The sequence below is a fragment of the Azolla caroliniana genome, unplaced genomic scaffold (genome assembly GCF_043228905.1).
Source record: "Azolla caroliniana isolate FFs.n. ecotype wild unplaced genomic scaffold, voAzoCaro1.0.p SCAF_1, whole genome shotgun sequence".
NCBI lineage: Eukaryota > Viridiplantae > Streptophyta > Polypodiopsida > Salviniales > Salviniaceae > Azolla > Azolla caroliniana.
In genome coordinates, this window is record NW_028230436.1 from 27,398,626 (window position 1) to 27,420,132 (window position 21,507).

A 21,507-nucleotide genomic window follows, 5' to 3' on the forward strand; every position below is an offset into this window, starting at 1 on the left:
TATACACCGTGTGTCTTCCTTATTAGAATTTAGGCTTATACCGGTAACCAGACTCCATAGAGACTTTCTCTCTCTCTCTCTCTCTCTTTATTCCCCTGGTCCTGCCTCTCTGTTGGAATCTGTGCGCTCTGCTTTGTCTGATTGGATCGAATTTCTTTAGGGTTAATGTTCCCCTGTGTGTTTTTCTAAAGCCATTCTCTGTTGTTCTCTCTGACTCTTCTCTCGTGTCTACTTTCGTTCTTATTAATGAGAGATAGAGAGAGGTCATTGAATATTCACTTTAAGATGAATCAGAATTAGGCAGAGAAGGAAGGAAGGGAGAAGTTGGGGGGGGCGGGGGGATGGTATCTTCTAAATTTTGTCTTCATATTTTCTGTGCAGAAAGCGGCCCTTAATTCAAAGGTACGGGTGACCTGCTTCTCCTCTCTGTTTCTTTATTTGACGTTTCCAATAAGATTTTATATTTCTCTCTTCTCTGAGAGAGAGAGAGAGAAGAAAGTATTAACTATCTCTGAGAGAAAGAAGCAGATAGAAATAAAAGTAAATTTATCCCCAGAGAGAGATAGAGGGAAGAAGAAGAAGAAGAAGAAAAGAGACTTCTGTGCGTGTTATTGTGGGTGTGACTTTCTTAATTGCATCCAAGTTTGAATCTCAATTATCAAATTTCTGACTTCTTTTTTTCCTCGTCTTCTGCAGAGAGATAGACAGAAAGCTCCACTCTCTTTCAAAAAAGGAAGGAAAAAAATCCCGCATTGTTATCATCGTCTTCATCTTCTTTCCAAATACAACCCATTAGAACATCATTAATCATCGATAGCCATGTCTTCGCTCAGCAGAGAGCTTGTCTTCCTCATCCTTCAGTTCCTTGACGAAGAAAAGTTCAAAGAGACAGTCCACAAGTAAGTTTACAGAAACTCATCTTGTCCGGCTCTCCTCTCGCAGCCTCGCCACATCCAATTACCCACTTTAGGCAGCATACTTATATCATTTTTCTCATAGAAGACACAATCAATTTTCTGAGTTGTATAATTTCTTTCTTTGAGTCTCCCATAGAGACATTCGTACATGTTCCATTTACTGACTCACTTTATTTTACGTTGGTTTTTATTTTTCCTTTCCACACCATGCTATACAGATAGATAGAATTTGGCTTTTCTTGATCTATGCTTTCATGATATCCATTAGGCTTGAGCAAGAATCTGGCTTCTTTTTCAACATGAAGTACTTTGAAGATCAGGCTCAGGCTGGGGAGTGGGATGAAGTGGAGAGATACCTCTCTGGATTCACCAAAGTGGATGATAATAGATACTCCAATAAGATCTTTTTTGAGATCCGAAAGCAAAAGTACCTTGAGGCCTTAGACAGGTATCAGAAAAAAGAAATTGAATTTATATCTACCTTATAATCCCTTCCAACCAAGGGAAAAATTAGGGCCCCTTCATAATCTAATGGCTATATATCAAGGATTTTGGAGATTTTTGGCTATTTTTATGGTGAATATTTTTTGAAATATTCACTGAATTCGACAATAAATTAAAGAAATATAACTGATATTCACCTAAAAATAAGCTAAATACTGGGAAGTCCTAATCTCTACAATTTTAAGGTTTCATAACCCATAAGTTCGCCCAAACATTAATATTGAGTAAGTGGCAGATGTTCCTTATGTGCTTCAAAGATGTGTTTTTTTAATTACAACTTGTTTTCTTACACATCTAAATGCCTTTTCCTGGGGACCTTTGATCCTATCATCTGATCACTACTGTGAACCGGCTTTTAGAACTTGTCTATATAATCTCATCACGACGAGAAATTCCTTTTATAACTTCTTTTACTGTAGAAAGATGCTGTTGATAACTTGTCTTTGCTTTCAATCAATGGTATTACACAGTCAGAACAGAACCAAGGCTGTGGAAATCCTGGTAAAGGACCTCAAGGTCTTCTCGGCTTTCAATGAGGACTTGTTCAAGGAAATCACTCAACTTCTCACCCTAGACAATTTCAGGCATGTTTTGCTTTCCTTCATTTTTAATTTCATCCTGTGTATTGTTTATCTTGCCTCACCTCCAAGAAGTTTTTGAATAATTTGTTCAGGGAAAATGAGCAACTTTCCAAGTATGGTGACACTAAATCAGCCAGGAATATCATGCTTCTCGAGCTGAAGAAATTGATTGAAGCAAACCCTCTCTTTCGGGATAAGCTTACTTTCCCTGTCTTGAAACCATCGCGATTGAGAACACTGATTAATCAAAGGTGCCTACCCTTATCATTTTCTATACTTACGTAATAAGTAAGTATACTTCTCCATATAATATCTAAAGTGAACGAACTTTTATGTTAACTTGGTAAAGGTTTGTGTGTTGGTCTCCACAGCTTAAATTGGCAACACCAGCTGTGTAAGAACCCTCGACCCAATCCCGACATTAAAACACTTTTCACAGATCATTCTTGTGGACCTTCTCCAAATGGAGCACGTCCTGGTCCCCCTCCTCCAATCAATCCTCTTGCAGGAGGGATCCCAAAAGGAGCTTTTCCACCTCTCGGTGTACATGGAGTATGTGATTACGTGCTCTTATTGCACATAAATAATGTTAAAAGCTTCTAGAGATCGTTGATTTCGAAAAATCTTGTTATAACATTAATGTTTTCAATATAATTTAGCATAGACTTTTGTAGAACAAATAAGCATAAGACACTTTACTAAAACCAAGTAACATAATCAATCTGATTTTGATGAGTCATTTATTGCACTTAGTATATGAAAGCTTCACGTAGTAGCACATTAATAAGGATACACACATGTCCTGTAAATATAATGGTCATTTTCATTTCAGCAACCATTTCCTCCACCAGCTACATCATCTGCAGGCCCATTAGCAGGTTGGATGGCGAATCCGAACCCATCACCATCAGCACCACAAGCAGCTGTTGTTGTTGGACCACCTAGTATTGCCAACATCAGCCCGCCAAATCAAGGTCGGAAATCTCATGAGAAAATGAAAGAAACAACCTTTCCTTCTATGATGTACATTTAGCAATGCTATATGTATGAAATGGCCTCTAGACTCTATGTTGAGGGATATACATTGTGTGTGTTTGTATCCATTAGGTTCATTGCTTAAAAGACCCAGAACACCCCCAGGTGGTAGTGCCCCAGGCTTAGACTACCAGACTGCTGATTCTGAGCACCTTATGAAGCGAGCTCGCCCCTCTGGTCAGCCTCTCGAGGAGGTAAGTAAATAAACTATTTGCTTAGTTCTTTCTTCAAGTAAATATTGTTGGCACCTGTGCTTGAAAGGATGCTTCTGCCTCTTTTCTTAGAAATTAGTGTTTTGATGCTTCCAGATCACATGTCCAGTTTCTAATCTTCCATCGAATACATATACATCCGATGATCTTCCAAAAGTAGTGGCTCGGATACTGAATCTGTGCTCTAATGTGAAAAGCATGGATTTTCATCCATCAGAGCAGACTATATTGCTTGGTGAGAATTGGATTTAGTTCAAGATACAGTGTTTTGTGCTTGGATAAAAAACCATCTGAATTCCTCTCTTCTTTGCAGTTGGAACCAATGTTGGAGAGATTGCAGTATGGGAGGTTTCTTCTAGAGAAAGACTTGCTTTAAGACCTTTCAAATTGTGGGATATATCTACATGCAATGCTGTATTGAAGGTAACACCTCTGGTAAACAATTCAAATAAGACAAAAACCCCAAAAAGTTGCTCTGATATTTGTAGTTTGGAATCAGAATGCTCTTGTCAAAGATCCTGTTATCTCTGTGAATCGAAACATGTGGAGTCCGGATGGAACTTTCATAGGTAATTCTTTCTTTGTACAATCTAAAGTCTTATGAATTAGGATGAATGGTTCTCCATACCTACTGTACCACATCTTATGTCATTATATACAGGGGTTGCTTTTTCTACACACATAGTTCAAATCTACCAATATTCTGGAAGAAGTGACCTACGACCACATTTAGAGGTTGGTAGTTCATTTGTTGATTAATGTAAATATGTTGCATTTTACTGGAGTTTTTAAAAATATTTGTCTCAGGGTTAGAGTTTTCTATTAGATTGACGCACACATGGGAGGAGTGAATGATTTGGCATTTTCTCATCCCAACAAGCAGCTGTGTATTGTAACGTGTGGTGACGATATGATGATAAAGGTTGGACGTACTTATCCTTTTTTGTCTCTCTTGGATTTTTCTTGATGAATGCAGCTCAACTGAAGCTTGTGTGTTTTCTGAACTATGGGGTAAAGGTGTGGAATGCAATTACCGGTCAGAAAATATATACATTTGAGGGGCATGAAGCACCAGTCTATTCTGTGTGCCCTCATCAAAAAGAAAACATACAGGTTCTCACCCCTCAAAACCAAGTGTCTTTAATAACATTTAAAGCTGTCTGTGGTTTCTAACTTATGCAAAGTTGTTTCTGCCCTTAGTTCATATTCTCTACTGCAATTGATGGAAAAATTAAAGCTTGGCTATATGATCATATGGGATCTCGGGTGGATTATGATGCACCTGGACGCTGGTGCACTACCATGGCTTACAGTGCTGATGGCCAAAGGTCAGATGAACACTCTTTTGAAATAGTTTAAGACCTTTGATCCATAGTGGTTTCTGAAACCTTGTATATTCAATGCTTTTTGTGTTGGAGTTCTTGCAAACAGACTGTTTTCATGTGGAACAAGCAAAGAATTAGAGTCATATCTGGTGGAATGGAATGAAAGTGAAGGGGCAATAAAGAGAACATATGGGGGATTTCGCAAGCGTTCATTAGGCGTGGTTCAGTTTGATACCACAAAGAATCGCTTTCTAGCTGCTGGTGATGAATTCCAGATAAAATTCTGGGATATGGATAATACAAGCATTCTTACAACAACGGATGCAGATGGTGGATTACTTGTGAGTATATGAGAGCTAAATTGAAACCACTTTCATGGATCAGTGATTTCAGTTTGCAAATTTACATTCTGCCTCAGGGAAGTCCACACCTCCGCTTCAACAAGGATGGGTCTTTGCTGGCTGTTACCACAAATGATAATGGAATCAAGATTTTAGCTAATGCTGATGGCATGCGCCTTCTCAGGATGCTAGAGAGCCGCGCCTTTGATGTATCAAGGGGACAGTCAGATGCTAAGGTTTCTATTTTACTTGAAAGTTATTTCCTTGCTATGAATTTTTGGAGAATGGGAATGAGGTGTTAACTTCTACAAAAGACTAAAATGATCCATGCAACCAAAGGCTACAACCATCATCTAATACATGCAACATGATGAGACTCCCATATATAAGAAAAAAAAGACTTAGATAATTCTAGAGCTGAGAAACAAGTCCATTTGGGTACTATGTATGGTTGTATAAATGTCCCTTGGAAATTTATGTACAGTTTTCAATTGGTATACTCTCATCTACTCTTATGTTATTTGGATGTTTCATAACGCCCTTGTGCAGACGTCTGCAGTGAACTCGATATCATTAGGAGGTGCTTCAGTTGTTCCTGGCATTGGTCCAGGTCTAATTGATAGAGTGCCTTTGACAGTTACTGTTTCTGGCTTGGTAAGTGCTAGAATGTGTTTTCTCTTCCGTATATATCTCTACTTGTTTCCTTTTCCCTTTGCATTTCATATACTTGGTAAACCCCCATTTCTTTCCAGCTTCCTCCAATTCAGAATGGAATAGATACTATCAGGAGTACTGATGTAAAGCCCAGGATTGTCGATGAAAATTCTGACAAAAACAAGGCATGGAAAATGACTGAAATTACTGAATCAACGCAATGTAGATCTATGAGGCTACCAGATACATTGCAAACAACAAAAGTACATATCTTTGACCTTAGCCAAGAGACTTGCTAACCGTATGATTTCATTTCCGATGATATGAATCTGCCTTTTCTAATTCGTTGGAATTCACAGATTGCTCGTTTACTATATACTAATGCTGGAAGTGCTGTCTTGGCTCTTTGTTCAAATGCTGTTCACAAGTTATGGAAATGGCAAGTGAATGAGCGCAGCCATGTATCCAAGGTCAATATGTTTCGGTTGACCTCTCTTCTTGTTCTTTTTTTGGTTTCTCTGTGGTTAGTATTTAGTAGACGTGTATGTGAGCCTTGTATTAACCAAGATGCCATCAAGTAACCAAAACAATTTACATTCTTCTTCTACAAGTTGTTTCATTATACAGCCTTCCTGCTGTCAAATAAACTTTTACTATGTTTTTTATACTATTGTCATTGAGATAACAGCATCTCAGTATTGATTTGTAGAGCAAACATTGGAAGCCTTTGTAATATAATGGATCACACTAACTATTATTAGCCATTACGTGTAAATTTAATGCACTTACATATTTAGGATGGATCTGTTCTACAAGAAGATACTCTCACACTTCAATGTTTACCTGTATATGAATTTGAATGTAATGATGACCTTAGAAGGAGGTTCATGCAGGTGTCCGTTTGAGAGAGCTCTGCCTCAATTAAAAACTGTTTTTGGTTCATCCTTGTTGAATCCTAAAGTTCAACCTTTTGTTATAGGCTACTGCAAGTGTGGTCCCTCAGCTGTGGCAGCCAGCAAGTGGAATTATTATGACAAATGACATCAGTGAGACAAATCCTGAAGATGCCACAGCATGTATAGCACTGTCCAAAAATGATTCTTATGTTATGTCAGCCTCTGGTGGAAAAGTATCTTTGTTCAACATGATGACATTCAAAGTAATGAATAATCCAGTGTTCTCATATTTAACATTCTCGTTGTTAAACAGAAACAGCAAGTACAAAATTTTTAAACCATTTGTGCTTTGCACATGTTTGATTTTCTAATCTCAATTAATGCATATTTAACAGGTTATGACAACATTTATGCAACCTCCTCCAGCAGCAACATTTCTTGTATTTCATCCGCAAGACAATAATATAATTGCAGTCGGGATGGAGGACTCTTCCATCCAGATTTACAATGTCCGAGTCGATGAGGTAATAAAAATGAACTAATTTATAGCATAAATTTCCGCAGATGTGTCAGTGACTCACGTATTCTTGGAAATTGCTATATTTTCCAGGTCAAGAGTACTCTAAAAGGACACCATAAGGCAATAACTGGCTTAGCTTTCTCCAACTCTCTTAATGTATTGGTGTCCTCTGGAGCTGATGAACAGGTAATGACTCTTAACAATAATTACATGTGTGGTATGTCTATGCCCATGATTACAGCATGTGGCTGTTGGTGCATCTATCTGTAATATATACAGTGCTAATAAAAGGCGCAACTATACTTTTCAACTCAAAGATTATGGAATGTGAATTTGAAAACCATGGTTTTATGGCAAACTGATAGTGCTCATGATCACAGACTAAAAATGTGAACTATTTTATACTGAGCAGTGTATTTTGCATGATCACAAACTAAAAATAAGAAGACGGTTTATAATGAACACAACATTTGAACCCACAACTTTAGGGTTGTAAAAGCCACATCCTTTAACTCTGCACATCATCTTTAAATTTGAATTTATGATTTTTTTAATAAGATATTGTGTACCTATGAGCAATGATTTGTTAGATAAAATGGTGGGCGTTGAAAATCTAATAGGAATTTAGTGTCTTGTTTCCTTTTGTAGTTGTGTATATGGAGTACAGATAGTTGGGAGAAACGAAGAACCAAGGCATTACAGATTCCACTAGGCCGGCCTGCAGGAGTTTCATGTGATACACGAGTTCAGTTTCACAATGACCATGTCCGGCTTTTAGTAGTTCATGAAAGCCATCTGGCTATCTATGATATGTCCAAACTTGAACGGATCAGACAGGTTAGCAGGAACTGTATAGATATCTGGTTTTAAACAATTTTATTTTTTTTAAGATGTCAAATCAAGATTCATATAAATGCAGATGCTCTTATTTTTGAGATTTAAAAGTAGCTTATTGCTGAGATTTTGCTTAGTAAGATGAGCACTAGGGATACTCATTTTGTTGGAGCTAAATATATGAATAATGTGCAGTGGATTCCTAGTGATGCAATGGCATCTTCGCTGACCAATGCCACATATTCCTGTGATAGCCAACTTGTCTATGCTAGCTTTGTTGATGGATCAGTCGGGGTGTTTGATGCAGATTTATTAAGACCAAGGTGTCGGTTAGCATCATCTGCGTATTTGCCAGCTGGCATCAGCAGGCAATGCTTAAAACAAAACTACTGTCAATTGTAGTCTCAGTTTATTTTTGTTATCAGGATTAATTTGTATACCAGTCTTGTTGCATAAATGTGGCAAAATGTAACTTAGTACATTTTCTGATTAGTATTTTTGTTTGATAAGCATTATTACATATATGTGGAAGTCAACTTACAAGTATGCTATCATTAAATTCTGTTATTATTATTTGTGTAATAAACATTATTGCATATATGTGGGAAAGCAACTATAGGTAAGCATGCTATCAGTCTATTCTGTTATTAGTATTTGTGTGTAATAACTAGTAATGCATACATGTGGAAAGACAATTTACCAGTGAGCATGATGTTGTCATTCTACTGTTACTTAATATTATTCACATGTGGAGGAAATAAACCTTGCCTAGGAAGCTTGACTGCATAATCTTTCTACTTGCAGTTCTACAGCATTTCCTCTGGTTGTTGCATCACATCCAACAGAACCAAGTCAGTTTGCCCTTGGGCTGTCTGATGGTAGTGTAGCAGTGATAGAGCCTTTGGAATGTGATGGCAATTGGGGAGTCTCTCCACCCATTGTGAGCAATGCCACTGCAGCATCAGTACCTGGGAACCCAACTGCCGATCAATCTTCACGGTGACATATTATATACATATTCCATTAAAATTTTCATGTTTGATGATGGATACTGAAGCCATGGGAATCATCCTGCTGCTCTACGCTACTGTAAATGGCTGCAATCTCTTTTTCCCCTACTTATTGCTCCATATGAGATCAAATCAAACATTTGCTCAAGAAGCGAAGGCAGCAGCACAGCGGGATGTGGGAGCCGTTATATATAAAGATATATCCCTCCATTACTGTACACTAGGATTTAACTTGCTTAGGTTTCTGCTCAGCACTATATTGAGGGGAAGAGCAGAGCATTGTGATATCACCGACTATACGGTGCTTGTTGAGGGTAGATGTGTGGTTCCACATACTCATTCAAGATTGCTTACACATTTCTGGAAGAGACTTTCAGGACTATGTAACAGGTACAAAAACAAATCATCCATGTACGAGATTTCTGTTGCAACTATCAGAAGAGATGAACTTTGTAATAAATACAATAAGCCAAATGTCTGAATATGTTTTTTGATATACATAATTTGATCTGAGGTTCTTTTGACATGTTATATGCTCAGAATATTGTTACATGGGACTAAAGCAATCATTTTTCCCATTCACTTAGAAACCATGATGATAATGGTGGTGAGTGGGATTTGAGATTTTGTAAGGACGACGTGAACACAGCTTATAAGTGAATATTGTTTTGATGTTGCATTCACTTCTATTTTCATTGGAGTTTTGTTTCTTTGATATCTTAAAACCTGGCTTCAATCATTGGCAAGGGAATGCATTTTAGTGCTCCACTATTCTCTCTACATGAATGGATTGTATGTTGTGGAGATTTGAACATGACTAAAAAAGTGTAATACCATTAATAGCATGGAGTTTTGATAAAGAAACAATGAAGGGGTGCTTCTCTCTAGGGTTTCCTTATAGGATAACCACAACCCTGAACCCGGGGTCGAAACCTCTTTAGATAAGTGGAATTATCTACTCGGATTTCACTAATGAACAGGTTGGTTTTCTTGAATCCCAGATTACTAGTATTGTTTGCCACTGCGGAAAGAACCAATTGAGATATCATATAACATGCTTTGTAAGGCATAAATTCAGATGCTGCAAGTGCTTCTTCATATGAACAACCTTGAATTTACTCGGTGACATGCTGCACCTTAGCAGCTGACATACGAATATTCTTTGCTAAAGCAGAAGAATGATTTGGATTCTTGTGTGTAATCTTTGATATACATACTTGGCACCATGTATGGCATTGGTCTTCAGTCATTGATATTATATGTCCGGTGCTCATTGTTGTTGCCCAACATGTGATAAACTTATGATTTTAATTAAGAACGTTTTATTTAGATGTGTGATGGACAAAGACATCCATTAATCTATGTATAATTCATGGTTTTTGACTTTGCTTCTCTCAATCTGCATAGAACACAGAATAAATACATATATATTCAATTCTAGAGATAATAAGATTACAAAGACATCCATGAGTCTGTATGTTCATGTTATTGACTTCTCTCCATCAGTCTTGAATTTCATGCAACTGGTAGAGAGACATCTTCAATCTTAGAGATATTATACAAGATTACAGAGCAACATGTGAGGCCAGTTCATACATGGCACAAGTATTCAAAACCCATTGGCTGAGAAATTAGAGCATCAGCTTTAAAGTGTTAAGAATGACGTTTCTTTTAATTTTAGATTGATATAGGAGATTGATAACATGTTCATCAAGTTAATATTTTTATACTGGCAGTGTTATCCAAAGTTGACAAGAAAAGTAGACAAAATTTTCCATTGATACTGGCAAAATCTTCCATTGTAAAAACGATGGCTCCGAGTCAGTACATTGATACTGGCAAAATCTTCCATTGTAAAAACGATGGCACCGAGTCAGTACATTGATACTGGCAATATCTTCCATTGTAAACACAAGGGCACTGAGCCAATACATTGATACTGGCAATATCTTCCATTGTAAACACGAGGGCACTGAGTCAGTACATAGACATTGGCAATATATTCCATTATAAACATGAGATCCCATGTCATTACATTGATACTGGCAATATCTTCCATTGTAAACACGAGGGCACTGAGTAAGTACATAAGACACTGGCAATATATTCCATTATAAACATGAGATCCCATGTCATTACATTGATACTGGCAATATCTTCCATTGTAAACATGAGGTAACTGAGTCAATATTTCTCCATTTCTAAACTAAACTTGAATTCTCTTGAAGGTTGCTAGTAACATGTTGACTAAATAGCTCAAGATGGTATTTCCAAAGGAAGAGTCTGTAATTAAAGTGATTGTAGCGGTTTTCAAAAACAATTTCATATGTAGTACCACATAATGTTACTCGATAGTCTGCAGTTGATATACACACAAATTTTACTTCAATTTTGATTGTACAGATTATCCAATTAATAGGTAGTCCACCGCTAATATACACACAAAAATTACTTCTGTTTTAATTGTACAGATTATCCAGGAAAGGAGTCATCACATCAAAATTGGTTCTGTACAAAGGATGTCCTACTACTATACTACTCTGACAGAGATCATTTTACAAATGCATCACAGGGCAGTCTCATTTGACCTGTTTTGCCGGTAACCATCATTGCAAAAAAAACGAACGCGTAGCACTTTACACTCAATGACTAAATTAGTTAAGCCTTCTTCTGGCATTAACTTTCTCAGTTCTCTTCCTCGTGGAAAGAAAATTCAAGGAGAGATCATGAACAAAGAATAACGAGAGATAACTCTTCAATCCCTACCAAAATAACACCTGAATACAGTTCGCAGTTGCATTTTAGAAAAACCTACACATGAGAATATATAACGTTTCAACCTTGTCCAACCTTTTCAGCATATTCTTTACATCTATTCTTGATTGTTATCAGTTCCTCATGTAGCAGTTGGAATTCTTCATACATTTGTTTGCGATTCTGTACTCAAAAGAGTCAGAAAAGCACATTGTTGCTTAAAAATATGAAATTCACATTCAAAACAAAAAAACAAAAGCCAGACATTACCTTTCGCTTGAGCGAGTAATCCTTTTTAACTTTGCCATATGTATATAATAATTTCTTTTCATCATTTTTACGCTTTGCTTGTTCGATGTCCTTCCTGAAAATCTCAAAGTCATTCCTGCACAGTGATGCTCTTCCAAATCAGATATTTTAAGCACTTTTATTCTTACTTTTCTATATTTCATTTGCTCATTCAAAGAAGACAATGTAGAGGGAATGAACAAGTACACTATACAATAAACATTATACAAATTCAAGCCTTGCCAAGTTTTATGATGTATCATATAGGCAGAAATAATTTCGAAGTATTTCAATGAAGAAAAAAAACTCTCAATGTATTAATGAAGAAAAAAACTTGCTCTCCATATTCAAAACATCATGGGGTAAGCCCATTCAAAAAAATGGTCATAGTCATCTCAATCCAAACTACACTTTAAATCCCTCAGAGGCTGACATGTTCAAGTTTTTCCCTATACACATTCAGAAGGATATTCCTTTTATCTTATTTCAAACTACATATTTTCTCTCAAGACAATCTTAATAATTGGGGTGAATCTAAAGACATAATTCAACTGGGCATTTAATTGTGTATATATGCATTCAGCACAGTTTCTGATACCGTTGCTGCTAAGTCACACATACAAGCATCATCAATGAATCCTAACAAGAGAAAAACTATTTCCATAAATACATAAAATATGTGGTGTATGTAGTGCCTATGAGTATATAATTTTTAACAGAAATAGGAGATATCATATTTCTTTTGCTTCAGGTTTTAACCAAGTCAAACCCCTTTGGAAAATCACAGGCAATTTTGTCATCAAGTGAGAACTATAGAAACAGGTACTCAATGCTACACGAATCTTAGAACTGAAGTAATGCTTGTTCTGTCTGGGCTAGGAACAGAATGTAACGGCAAAAAAGTGTATATAAGAGTCATGGGCTAGTAACAGTACCAATTTGAACCCAGAACCCAGAAAATCCAGCATAATACCTTAAATAAAATGCTGAATTTCTTGACATAAAATATACGTCCAGACCTTGCATATCGTTGAAGTGGCTTATACTATTAGTGGGTGTACCCTATTTACAGGGAACGTGAAATCTATACATCTCAAATAAATGAGAAAATAGAGACCCAGCACACAGCTATTGGAAGAAAATAACTTGAAAGTGTAGAGAGAGATATTTGCTTTGAAGACTCACTTATAAGCCTCTATATCTAGATGAAGTTGATGATACTTTGAATACTTCTCTTTGTATTCATCACTGTACTTCTTGTATCTGAAAGGAACACATATGTCATATTAGTTAATGCACAAGAAGTTGATAGAAGTAGGCTCAGATCCAGATTAGTGCATACTCTTGAAAGTTCTGAATTGGCCCTCGTAGATGGGAGGCATGGCCCAAGGTTGCCAGCTCCCTTACAATTCCAGTAGCCTGTTTTCTTGTTGAATGTGAGAGACGTTCAATACTAGAATTGTCTCTGTAAGATCCATTCGCTGAAGCATGTCCTTGGGTGAGCTTAACCTTGCTACAATGAGGCCCCTTGCTGTCTCCCAGTTCACCAACTTTGGTGGCCTTCTGAGGAATAGCATATTTGGAATTGTCTACAGCATGCTCTTGAACCTCCTGTGAATTGAATCTCCCTTTTTCAAAGAAAGTCTCTTTGAGCCACTCCTTACTACAACCTTGCAATTGCACAGTTTCAGAAATTCCAGATCTCTTTTTTCGTCTACCAGAATCTGAGCTTCCATTCTCTTCAATTCTCCTCTTTGTGTTTCTTGAATCATGTATACTTTCTCGTGGATCATCTGGATCCCTAAGAGGAGAATGTCTAGAGCCATATTGTGGCTTTCTATCAGGAGCATGAATGGTGCCACTATCCGGGCTTATGTTTTTCTTCTGGAGAAATGCCCTACTTGTAGCTTCAGATGGTACATTGCCCCTTGCATCATCAGCACGTGAATCTGGTTTTCTTAGTTCATTAACATCTGGGCTTAGGTTTTTCCTTTGGACTAATCCCCTGCTTATAGCTTCAGAAGGTCCATTGCCCCTACTTTCTTCAGCACGTGAACTGGATTTTCTTGCTTCATTATTGATGTCAGGGCTAAGATATTTCCTCTGGACAACACCCCTGCTTGTAGCTTCAGTAGGTCCATTGCCTTTATCTTCTTCGGCACGTGAGCTGGGCTTTCTTACATCATTTTCATAGGGCACATCTCTAAACTCTCCCAATTCAAAATCATGTGACATAACCCTATTTGGTTCATTCCTGTTTTGAGAATATGATGATTGCCATGAGTCTCCATTAGCCCTGTCCACATTTGCAGTTTCTTTGGAAAACTCTCCTATAGCAAGTCTCCCCATTGTTTCTACCTCTTTTTGAGGACCCTTCCCGATAGAATTTCTTCTTTTACTGGATCCCACATTATTCAGTGGCCTCTCTGCCTTTTCAATATCAAGCCTCACTCTTTCAGATAATCCAATTGATTGTCTATTCGGTCCATGTATTTTTAGGATTTCCTTATTCACTTTTTTCACGGGGTCTCTATCCTGTTGGCCAACTAATTGATCAAAATCCTTCAAAGTATGATGTGTACTTACATTGCTAGTCAAACCACGGTCTCGAGCATCCCTTTGCTGCCATTGCTGTGCTTCTTTTTCATTGTTATGTTTAACAAGTGGCACCCCTAATTTATTGGATTCTACAACCCTTTCTCCGTTTGCCATGTCTTTCTTTATAGTGCTATCTACAATTACAGATTGTTCCTCAAACTCTCTTGGGTCTGAAAATCTGTCAGAAAGCTTAGCAACTTCTCTTGGACTCTTAACTCTTGCTGGGGTTTCGGATGATACCCTTGCTATTTCATGGAATTCTTCTGTCCTTGTACTCTTTGGTATGGACTTCTTTGTGTCTGTGCTTGGTTTGATTGAGTGATTTTTGGCACCAGTTTCCTCAAATGTAGCTCTATTAGACTTCTGTGTACCCTGCTTAGCTCCCATAACTGCCAACTTATCATTACTTCCATTGCCTTTATTATATTCTTTTTTATCTGAATCACCTTCAGACGCCATCATTTTCTTTCTGTCTGTGTCTTTACTACGATGTGTCAACGTGAATTTGTGGCGCTCAGGTTGAGATACATTGAAAACTAATTTGTTTCCGAATGCCCTATCACTACCTGCATCTTTTGATACCGCAAAAGTATTTTCAATTCCTAAGGTATCTATGTCTACTTGCTCATCTTTACCTAAAGCCCGACCGGTGGCACCTTCATCAACATCAATATTCTCCCTTCGTTCTTTATTATTTTGAGAACATACTAAGGAAGCGCTTATTATTTTGTGGTTGCTATTAGCCACTTCCTTTGATACAAAACTCTCTGCTGCAACACCTGCTTCATCCATACCAAAAAGAGTGTCCATTAGCGTTTTTGATGATTCCATTATTAAGTCGCCATTTTCTTGGCCTGATATTACTGCTGGTTCTGACAAGTTACTTTCAAGGAACTCGTTTTCCTGGGTCTCTTCTCCAGCCACAAGAGACTGACCTTCCTTAGGATGTCCCTTAATATCCCTTTTTAATTTCTGTTTCACATCTGCCTTGTGCGCTGCATCATCATCACTCATAATATCAACTTCTTCATCCATACTTTCACCACTGCTACTACTATCACTACCACTTCCACTTCCACTTCCACTGTCACTACTACCACTGGCACTGCTATCACTCTCACTGTCACTTCCACTTTCACTAGAACTGCTGGAACCAGAGCCATCAACATTTATATCATTTGGTTCATGGGCTGCTGAATTATGGTTTGCAAAATTTTCTTGATCCGTCTTATCATCATCTTCTAGGAGCTGTATAAACTCATCATCAGAAGCTTCCTTATCATCAGAAGCTTCCTTATGTGATGCATATTCCAGATCCTCGTTTACAGAATTTGGCACCTCCCTTTCTTGTAAAGCTGATAACTCTTTTTTTTCAACAGATTCCCTTTGTGACATTATCATAGAAGGTACGTCATCATGCGGGATAAAAACCGCAACTTCCTTAGCTCTGACAGAATTAGCATCGACAGTCTCTTTCTCTACTCCAGGATTGAGTAAATACCTCCCCGGTGCTTGATAAGTTGCTATCTATACATGAAATTCCATGTAGGTTCAGTCAATGATCGTATATAATTCAAAAATTAATAGGTAAAGATATATTTACCGAGTTGATGACTTTCTCAATAACTTTCCTGTCCTGGGAACCTGTCAACCCTTCACCTACAGCCTTTCCTATTGCCTGCATAAAAGAACGCGCTTGAATTTTGAACAAATTAAGGACTACATAGATAACCAAAATCAATGAAGCACAGACAATGTAGTGATATATTGATGCCATAAGAATCATTGTTAGTTATGCAATGTGCATATTTGTCTCAGAATGCACAGATGGAGATAAGAATTAAACAAATGTATGGAAACAGACAAATTGATATCAACTCCTATATGTATAGTGAGGGAGAAAATCATAATTGCAAGTGGAAATAATTAATTATAAATCAAGAGCTCCCTTCCAAACCATCATGAGATCTTGTACAATGGTTACCCTTATTTCCCTCTAGCAATGGATATGTAAAGTGTAAAACCAGAAGGAAAGCAGAAGGAAAGAAAAACACACCACTGTGAATAGAACACATCAACATGATGCATCAGCAATTAATATTGATTAAACAGAATTGTACACCTAAAAACACGAACATCATGATCTAACCCAAATGTTACACTGAGGGCTACTACAGACAAAGACAACTTGGAGTGGTTCATATCAGGTTCAAATGGTCTATGTTTACATGCATGCTACATATCACGCTTCATCTCTTGCTTTTCAGAGCTAACAACACATGAAACCTGACCCTACAAAATATTGCATACTTACTTTAATAGTGACACCCTTTGGATTCTCTAGCAGAAAAGATATTAAGAAATTGCGAAGGTCTGTCATGTTTGCAGCTGACCCACTTTTTACACTTTCTGCTCCTAGGGAAACATCCAGATTCTGAATCGCATCCTTTCGTAGAGAATCTTCCTTCATGGCTCCAGATATCTTCTCTGGCACACTTAGCTTCTCTAACATGGATAACTTCTCCGAAACTGGTAACTTCTCTACTATAGGTATCTTCTCGAACATGGGTATTATCTCTGGTGTGGTTATCTTTTCCAGAATAGGCAACTTCTCTGTCAGGAGACGTCCCTTCACAGGATATGTGTCATTCTGAAATGGAACTGCAGCATAACAGCTTTAATCAGAAACTGTATGCTTACTAATTAAATAGTATTCATAATGATGTAAAAGTGAATGCTCCAAATATAATAGTAACTTAGTTTCTTACTTGGACTGGCAACTTTACGTTTTTTAGGAGGAGGCTCTTTGGTGATCTTGGGTGGAAGCTTTCTATTGCCTGTTCACAATATATGTAAAATCAGTAGCTCATACTCAGCTCCTTTTCCATCTACCACCGCATGTTACAACCTCACTTTACCTTCAGATACACTGGTCGATGAGATAACTCTCTGAGTGCTTGGATCAACTAAAATGGACCTGGATAGAAGATCTCTTCTATTTAGTCAAACAACATTATCTTAACATTCTGCAAGGATTGGAAAGGCAGAATTGATCCATACTTGCGTAGTCTCTGCCGTTTTTCTGCCTCAGCAGTGCGTTGCTTTACACGATCCTTCTCAGTAGCACTTAAGATACGCTGCACAGACAACTTCCGCCATGCCGATCCAGCCTCCATGAGAATATTTTCTCCATTCTCTTGAACCTTTTGCTCATAAATATCACAAAGATCTCCTGGTTCAGGAGCCGATGAGAAACTGAATGTCTCTGACCCCACTTTTATCTCCTGAGCATGAAAATTAATGTGCCAGTATTGTCAGCAACAGATAGAGGTACCTTAAGGTTTTATTTTTTATTTTTTTATCCAACATTTATCACCAAATTATGCTTAAGCCATGGCTAGATGTTTTGACAACATATGTAAGACAAGAAAAAAAGGACAAATTTGGGCTCATGATTTGAACATTAAGAGAAATATTTATCACAAATGTAGAAAAATCAGATCAATTCAAGAGAATAATAAAATAAGAATTAAAAATCTCGCAAAGAACAAATTCTATACATTGCATATTTACTACCTTTTCAGTCAATGTGACATTGTAAATCAAATCTAAAAGAAAAAAGGAAAATGATGAATATACTCAGATCAGAAGGCAGCCTCATGCTAACATATTTCTACATGAATATTTGTGTGCCTTGAATACACAATTGTATTTCATTAAGTATATCAAATTCCTTAGACAATGGATCATTATGACACAGCTTATCCTTTTAAATACTCGAAGCCTAAGAGCCAATGCATATCAACCAAGTCTAATATATTATCTATTACTTCCATCCATGTATCATATGATATATAACTATTAATGTAGTAAGCTACACATTTGGAATCAGTGCCTCAGTATAGTGAAAGTTACCATTGATATATATTTAAATCACATAATAAGTTTAAAAAGTGATTGTCACTATAAAATGTACAATTTTGTAGGTCATATTTATTATAGCATCACAAAGAAAAGTACTGCCGTCATAAGAACGAGGACATTAATAATCACCCTTCTATCAAAGAGGGAGGCATTGTTCTTTATCATTCTCAAGGTTGGCTGGTTTCATGCCTATTTTCAAGACTCTGGAATGAGGCCTACAGTTCCTGAAAAACAACAAATTTCTGCTGTTCCAATAAGTAACACGTTTCCCGTGGCTTCCAAGAAGATTCATATCCTGATATATCTGAAACTCATTTATTGATTAAATTTTCAGATTACGTATACATTGAGATTTAAAAAAAGTTGTTTTCAGTATGCTGCCTTGGAAACAAAGCAGGCAAAGGAATGTCCTTTTTCTGGATAAAAGTGTTTAACTGCAAGTATCATTATATTACTTTCACATTTAATGCTCAATTTGGAATTTAGGACTTCATTACTACATACTTCTACAGGATAATTGTAAGGGCATATTTATGAACAGGAGTAATGCAATCAAATTCAACTAAATTATGCTAGAGAAGATCTCTAAACTAGGAATTAACACTCTTGTGTTGTTATTCCAATCAAATCAAGTTTCTACATGAAAAGCATTTACTGAGTTTTTCAAATTAACCCATCAATATCCATAACCAAAACTATGCAAGGAAGCACTTCTTCAATAATACCACCATAATTTCAAAGAAGAAACATGAAAAAGAGAGTAAAATAAACTCACATGACCAGTAGCATATGCCCCAAACTTTATCATCGATTCATGGCCCTCCAATTCTGCTTGCTTGAGCTCTTCTAGCATCTCAGGCTGAAGACGTATGATCATAGCAAATGGCCTTGCAGCAGGGACCGAACACGGAAGAAGTTGAAAAGACTCTTCTTGAGAAGTCATAGTTCCTCCAGTGCTTGGATAAGAAGATCCATCTTTCCCCTGTCTCAGAGGAATCCTCTTAGTTGAAGAACCAGGGCAAGGGCGCAATGGCATAAGACCTCGGTTCTGACCCTGAGAAGGGCGGAACTGTATCCGAGCTGCCCCACGAGCAAATTTATTGTTTGAAGACATGATGGGAAAGAAGATGCTCAACGTTTCAATACATCATGGTTATCCCAGAACTTCATAAAGCACATTCAATATCCAGAGATTAAATGTAGCATATGCATGCTCAGAGCTTCAGACTAGCACATTCTCTCCATCAGAGCTTCAATATAGAATGTTCACACTCAAAAGCTTCAATATAGCATATGCATGCTCAGACCTTCAACCTGATGTATTTACCCACAAAGTTTTAGTATATAATATTTATCTCCAGATCTAGAGCTTCAATGAAGCCATATTTATCTGCAAAGTTTCAAAATAGTATATTTATCTCAGAGCTCAGTATGGTAAATTCATACTTCAAGCTTCAAAATATCCAATTCACTCTCTCCGAGTTTCAAAATATCATATTCACTCTGCTTACACGAAACTTTTTGACCTGTGCCATTCTCAGATCCAATTTTTTCCAATGATAGAAGTATAATGGAAATTTATCCTTTCCTGATCATGAAACGGCTTATTTGAATGCGAAGGTGCACAAACACCTGATTAAACTGCTTGTTTGAAAGTGATTTGGTGCATTAAACCAATAAAACTACTTATTGAAAAGTATTATGCAGTGATCCAATGAAATTGCTTACCTAAAAGAGATACTGTGAATAAACTCGAGAAAACTTACACAAAGTGCATGTTATGCATAAATATGACCATAAAAAGCTTTAGTTTTCCCTTGTTTATCAACTACGCAGTTGTTTGAAAGAGAGATGTGCATAAATTTGATCGATGTGGCTTATTGGAACGAGATGCTGTGCATAAATAAAATCAAATGTTTTCAGAAGCCACAATATATTGTGCATAAATCCAATCAAACAGTTCATCTGTAAGAGATACCATGCACAGACCCAATGGAACAGCTACAAAATTGTGCATAAATCTGATCCTTAACAAAACAGAGTTATCTATCATTCACTGATATTGTGCATAATTTGATCAAACCACATACCTCAAAGTGATAATGTCAGTAAATCAGAACACAGAAGTTACAGCTTTCCCTCGATAAAACAGAGTCATCAGCTGTCTGCATAAGATATTTCTCTTAACTCCCATCAAAGTCCTTACTGGAATGAGATATTGTGAATAAATCTGATTATAGAAGTTCGAGATGCCCCTCAAAATAACAGATATATGAACTGCCAAATTATCTGAAAGGAGAAAAATCCAATGAAATCACTTATGTGAAAGATAAATTGTGCATAAATCTGATCATAGAAGCTCAATCTCTAATAAAAAATACAGTTAAAGCATGAGTTCGTATAATGAGAGCAAATAAAAGGCTAAATAAAACCCCCCTAAAAACACCCAAGTCATCACCACATCAAAAAGTTCTTATTTTGAACAACCACATACTGTGCAGATAAAACTAACAACTAAAGAGAAAGGGACGAAGATCGGTCTGAAAGAAATGTTAATCCCCTCATACCTTTTGCGATCAATGAGAGCAGAAAAATGAAAGAAGATTCTTCTGAGATCAATAAATGTCAAGGCTTTTAGCAGGCGTTGGGAGAGTACCTTCGTGAAAGGATCCATGGATGCGCTGTTTTTGGTCTCGCCTTTTGTGTTTTGTTTTTCCTTCCCTTTTTTTTTGGGGGGGCGTCAGAAAGTGAAGAAGGAGAAGGAGAAGGAGAAGGAGAAGAAAGAATGAAAATCGCCCAACAAAAGCCCTCTCTCTCTCTCTCTCTCTCTCTCTCTCTCTCTTCCATGGCTCTAACTTAACCCAGTGTTAACTTAACCATGGTTAGATTTTTACCCCACCCTGGTATTATTTGTTATTTTCGCGGGGGTGGTAATTTCTTCCCTTTTATTTTTAATTTTTGGTTTTATCGTTAAGCAATTCACTTCACATATACCCACAACCCAAGCCAACCACACAAAATACATATACATACAGAAGCAAGCAATAAGCAAAGTGATCCTTGGGCTCTTTCATTCCTTCGGGATGCATTGCGCCTCACCCGAATGTGTCTGTC

The 21,507-nt window shown here is 37.2% G+C and overlaps 2 protein-coding genes across 5 annotated transcripts; one reads left to right on the top strand and one right to left on the bottom strand.

Annotated features, from left to right (window-relative positions):
• The first annotated feature begins 588 nt into the window (after window positions 1-588).
• Window positions 589-9,355, top strand: LOC147869380 (protein TOPLESS-RELATED PROTEIN 2-like). The gene is made up of 25 exons (XM_087328693.1): window positions 589-899; window positions 1,186-1,365; window positions 1,892-2,005; window positions 2,095-2,253; window positions 2,374-2,554; window positions 2,835-2,976; window positions 3,110-3,231; window positions 3,346-3,484; window positions 3,563-3,672; window positions 3,749-3,818; window positions 3,911-3,984; window positions 4,076-4,171; window positions 4,267-4,362; window positions 4,450-4,577; window positions 4,681-4,915; window positions 4,993-5,151; window positions 5,465-5,569; window positions 5,668-5,832; window positions 5,929-6,039; window positions 6,549-6,728; window positions 6,861-6,989; window positions 7,076-7,171; window positions 7,634-7,822; window positions 8,015-8,187; window positions 8,624-9,355. The coding sequence occupies exons 1-25, from the start codon at window positions 820-822 to the stop codon at window positions 8,820-8,822; spliced, it is 3,432 nt and encodes a 1,143-aa protein (XP_087184819.1). The 5' UTR covers window positions 589-819; the 3' UTR covers window positions 8,823-9,355.
• Window positions 9,356-11,191: 1,836 nt separating this feature from the next.
• On the bottom strand, window positions 11,192-21,172 carry LOC147869381 (dentin sialophosphoprotein-like protein). 4 transcript variants are annotated; one of them, XM_087328724.1, is made up of 14 exons: window positions 20,961-21,128; window positions 20,484-20,682; window positions 19,666-19,783; window positions 19,169-19,606; window positions 17,530-17,753; window positions 17,388-17,446; window positions 17,238-17,306; window positions 16,784-17,130; window positions 16,073-16,147; window positions 15,924-15,996; window positions 13,214-15,875; window positions 13,057-13,134; window positions 11,854-11,968; window positions 11,192-11,766 (listed from the first exon to the last, which is right to left on the bottom strand). In XM_087328724.1, exons 4-14 carry the CDS (start codon window positions 19,505-19,507, stop codon window positions 11,665-11,667), a joined length of 4,143 nt encoding a protein of 1,380 aa, XP_087184850.1. In that variant the 5' UTR covers window positions 19,508-19,606; window positions 19,666-19,783; window positions 20,484-20,682; window positions 20,961-21,128; the 3' UTR covers window positions 11,192-11,664. The 4 variants fall into 4 exon arrangements, with proteins under 4 accessions (XP_087184850.1, XP_087184835.1, XP_087184829.1 ...); XM_087328709.1 differs by having other exon boundaries at window positions 13,214-15,996; window positions 21,050-21,172; XM_087328703.1 differs by having other exon boundaries at window positions 13,214-15,996.
• Between the last annotated feature and the right edge of the window lie 335 nt (window positions 21,173-21,507).

Excerpts from the sequence above, each read along its gene's own strand:
- LOC147869380 (XM_087328693.1), top strand. The coding sequence starts at position 820 with ATGTCTTCGCTCAGCAGAGAGCTTGTCTTCCTCATCCTTCAGTTCCTT. Across the intron at positions 2,555-2,834 it reads CACCTCTCGGTGTACATGGA|CAACCATTTCCTCCACCAGC; the intron begins GTATGTGATTAC and ends TTTTCATTTCAG. Across the intron at positions 7,172-7,633 it reads CCTCTGGAGCTGATGAACAG|TTGTGTATATGGAGTACAGA; the intron begins GTAATGACTCTT and ends TTCCTTTTGTAG.
- LOC147869381 (XM_087328709.1), bottom strand. The coding sequence starts at position 19,507 with ATGTCTTCAAACAATAAATTTGCTCGTGGGGCAGCTCGGATACAGTTC. Across the intron at positions 17,754-19,168 it reads GGGCATATGCTACTGGTCAT|GAGATAAAAGTGGGGTCAGA; the intron begins GTGAGTTTATTT and ends TTTCATGCTCAG. Across the intron at positions 11,767-11,853 it reads ATTACTCGCTCAAGCGAAAG|AATCGCAAACAAATGTATGA; the intron begins GTAATGTCTGGC and ends TTTTGAGTACAG.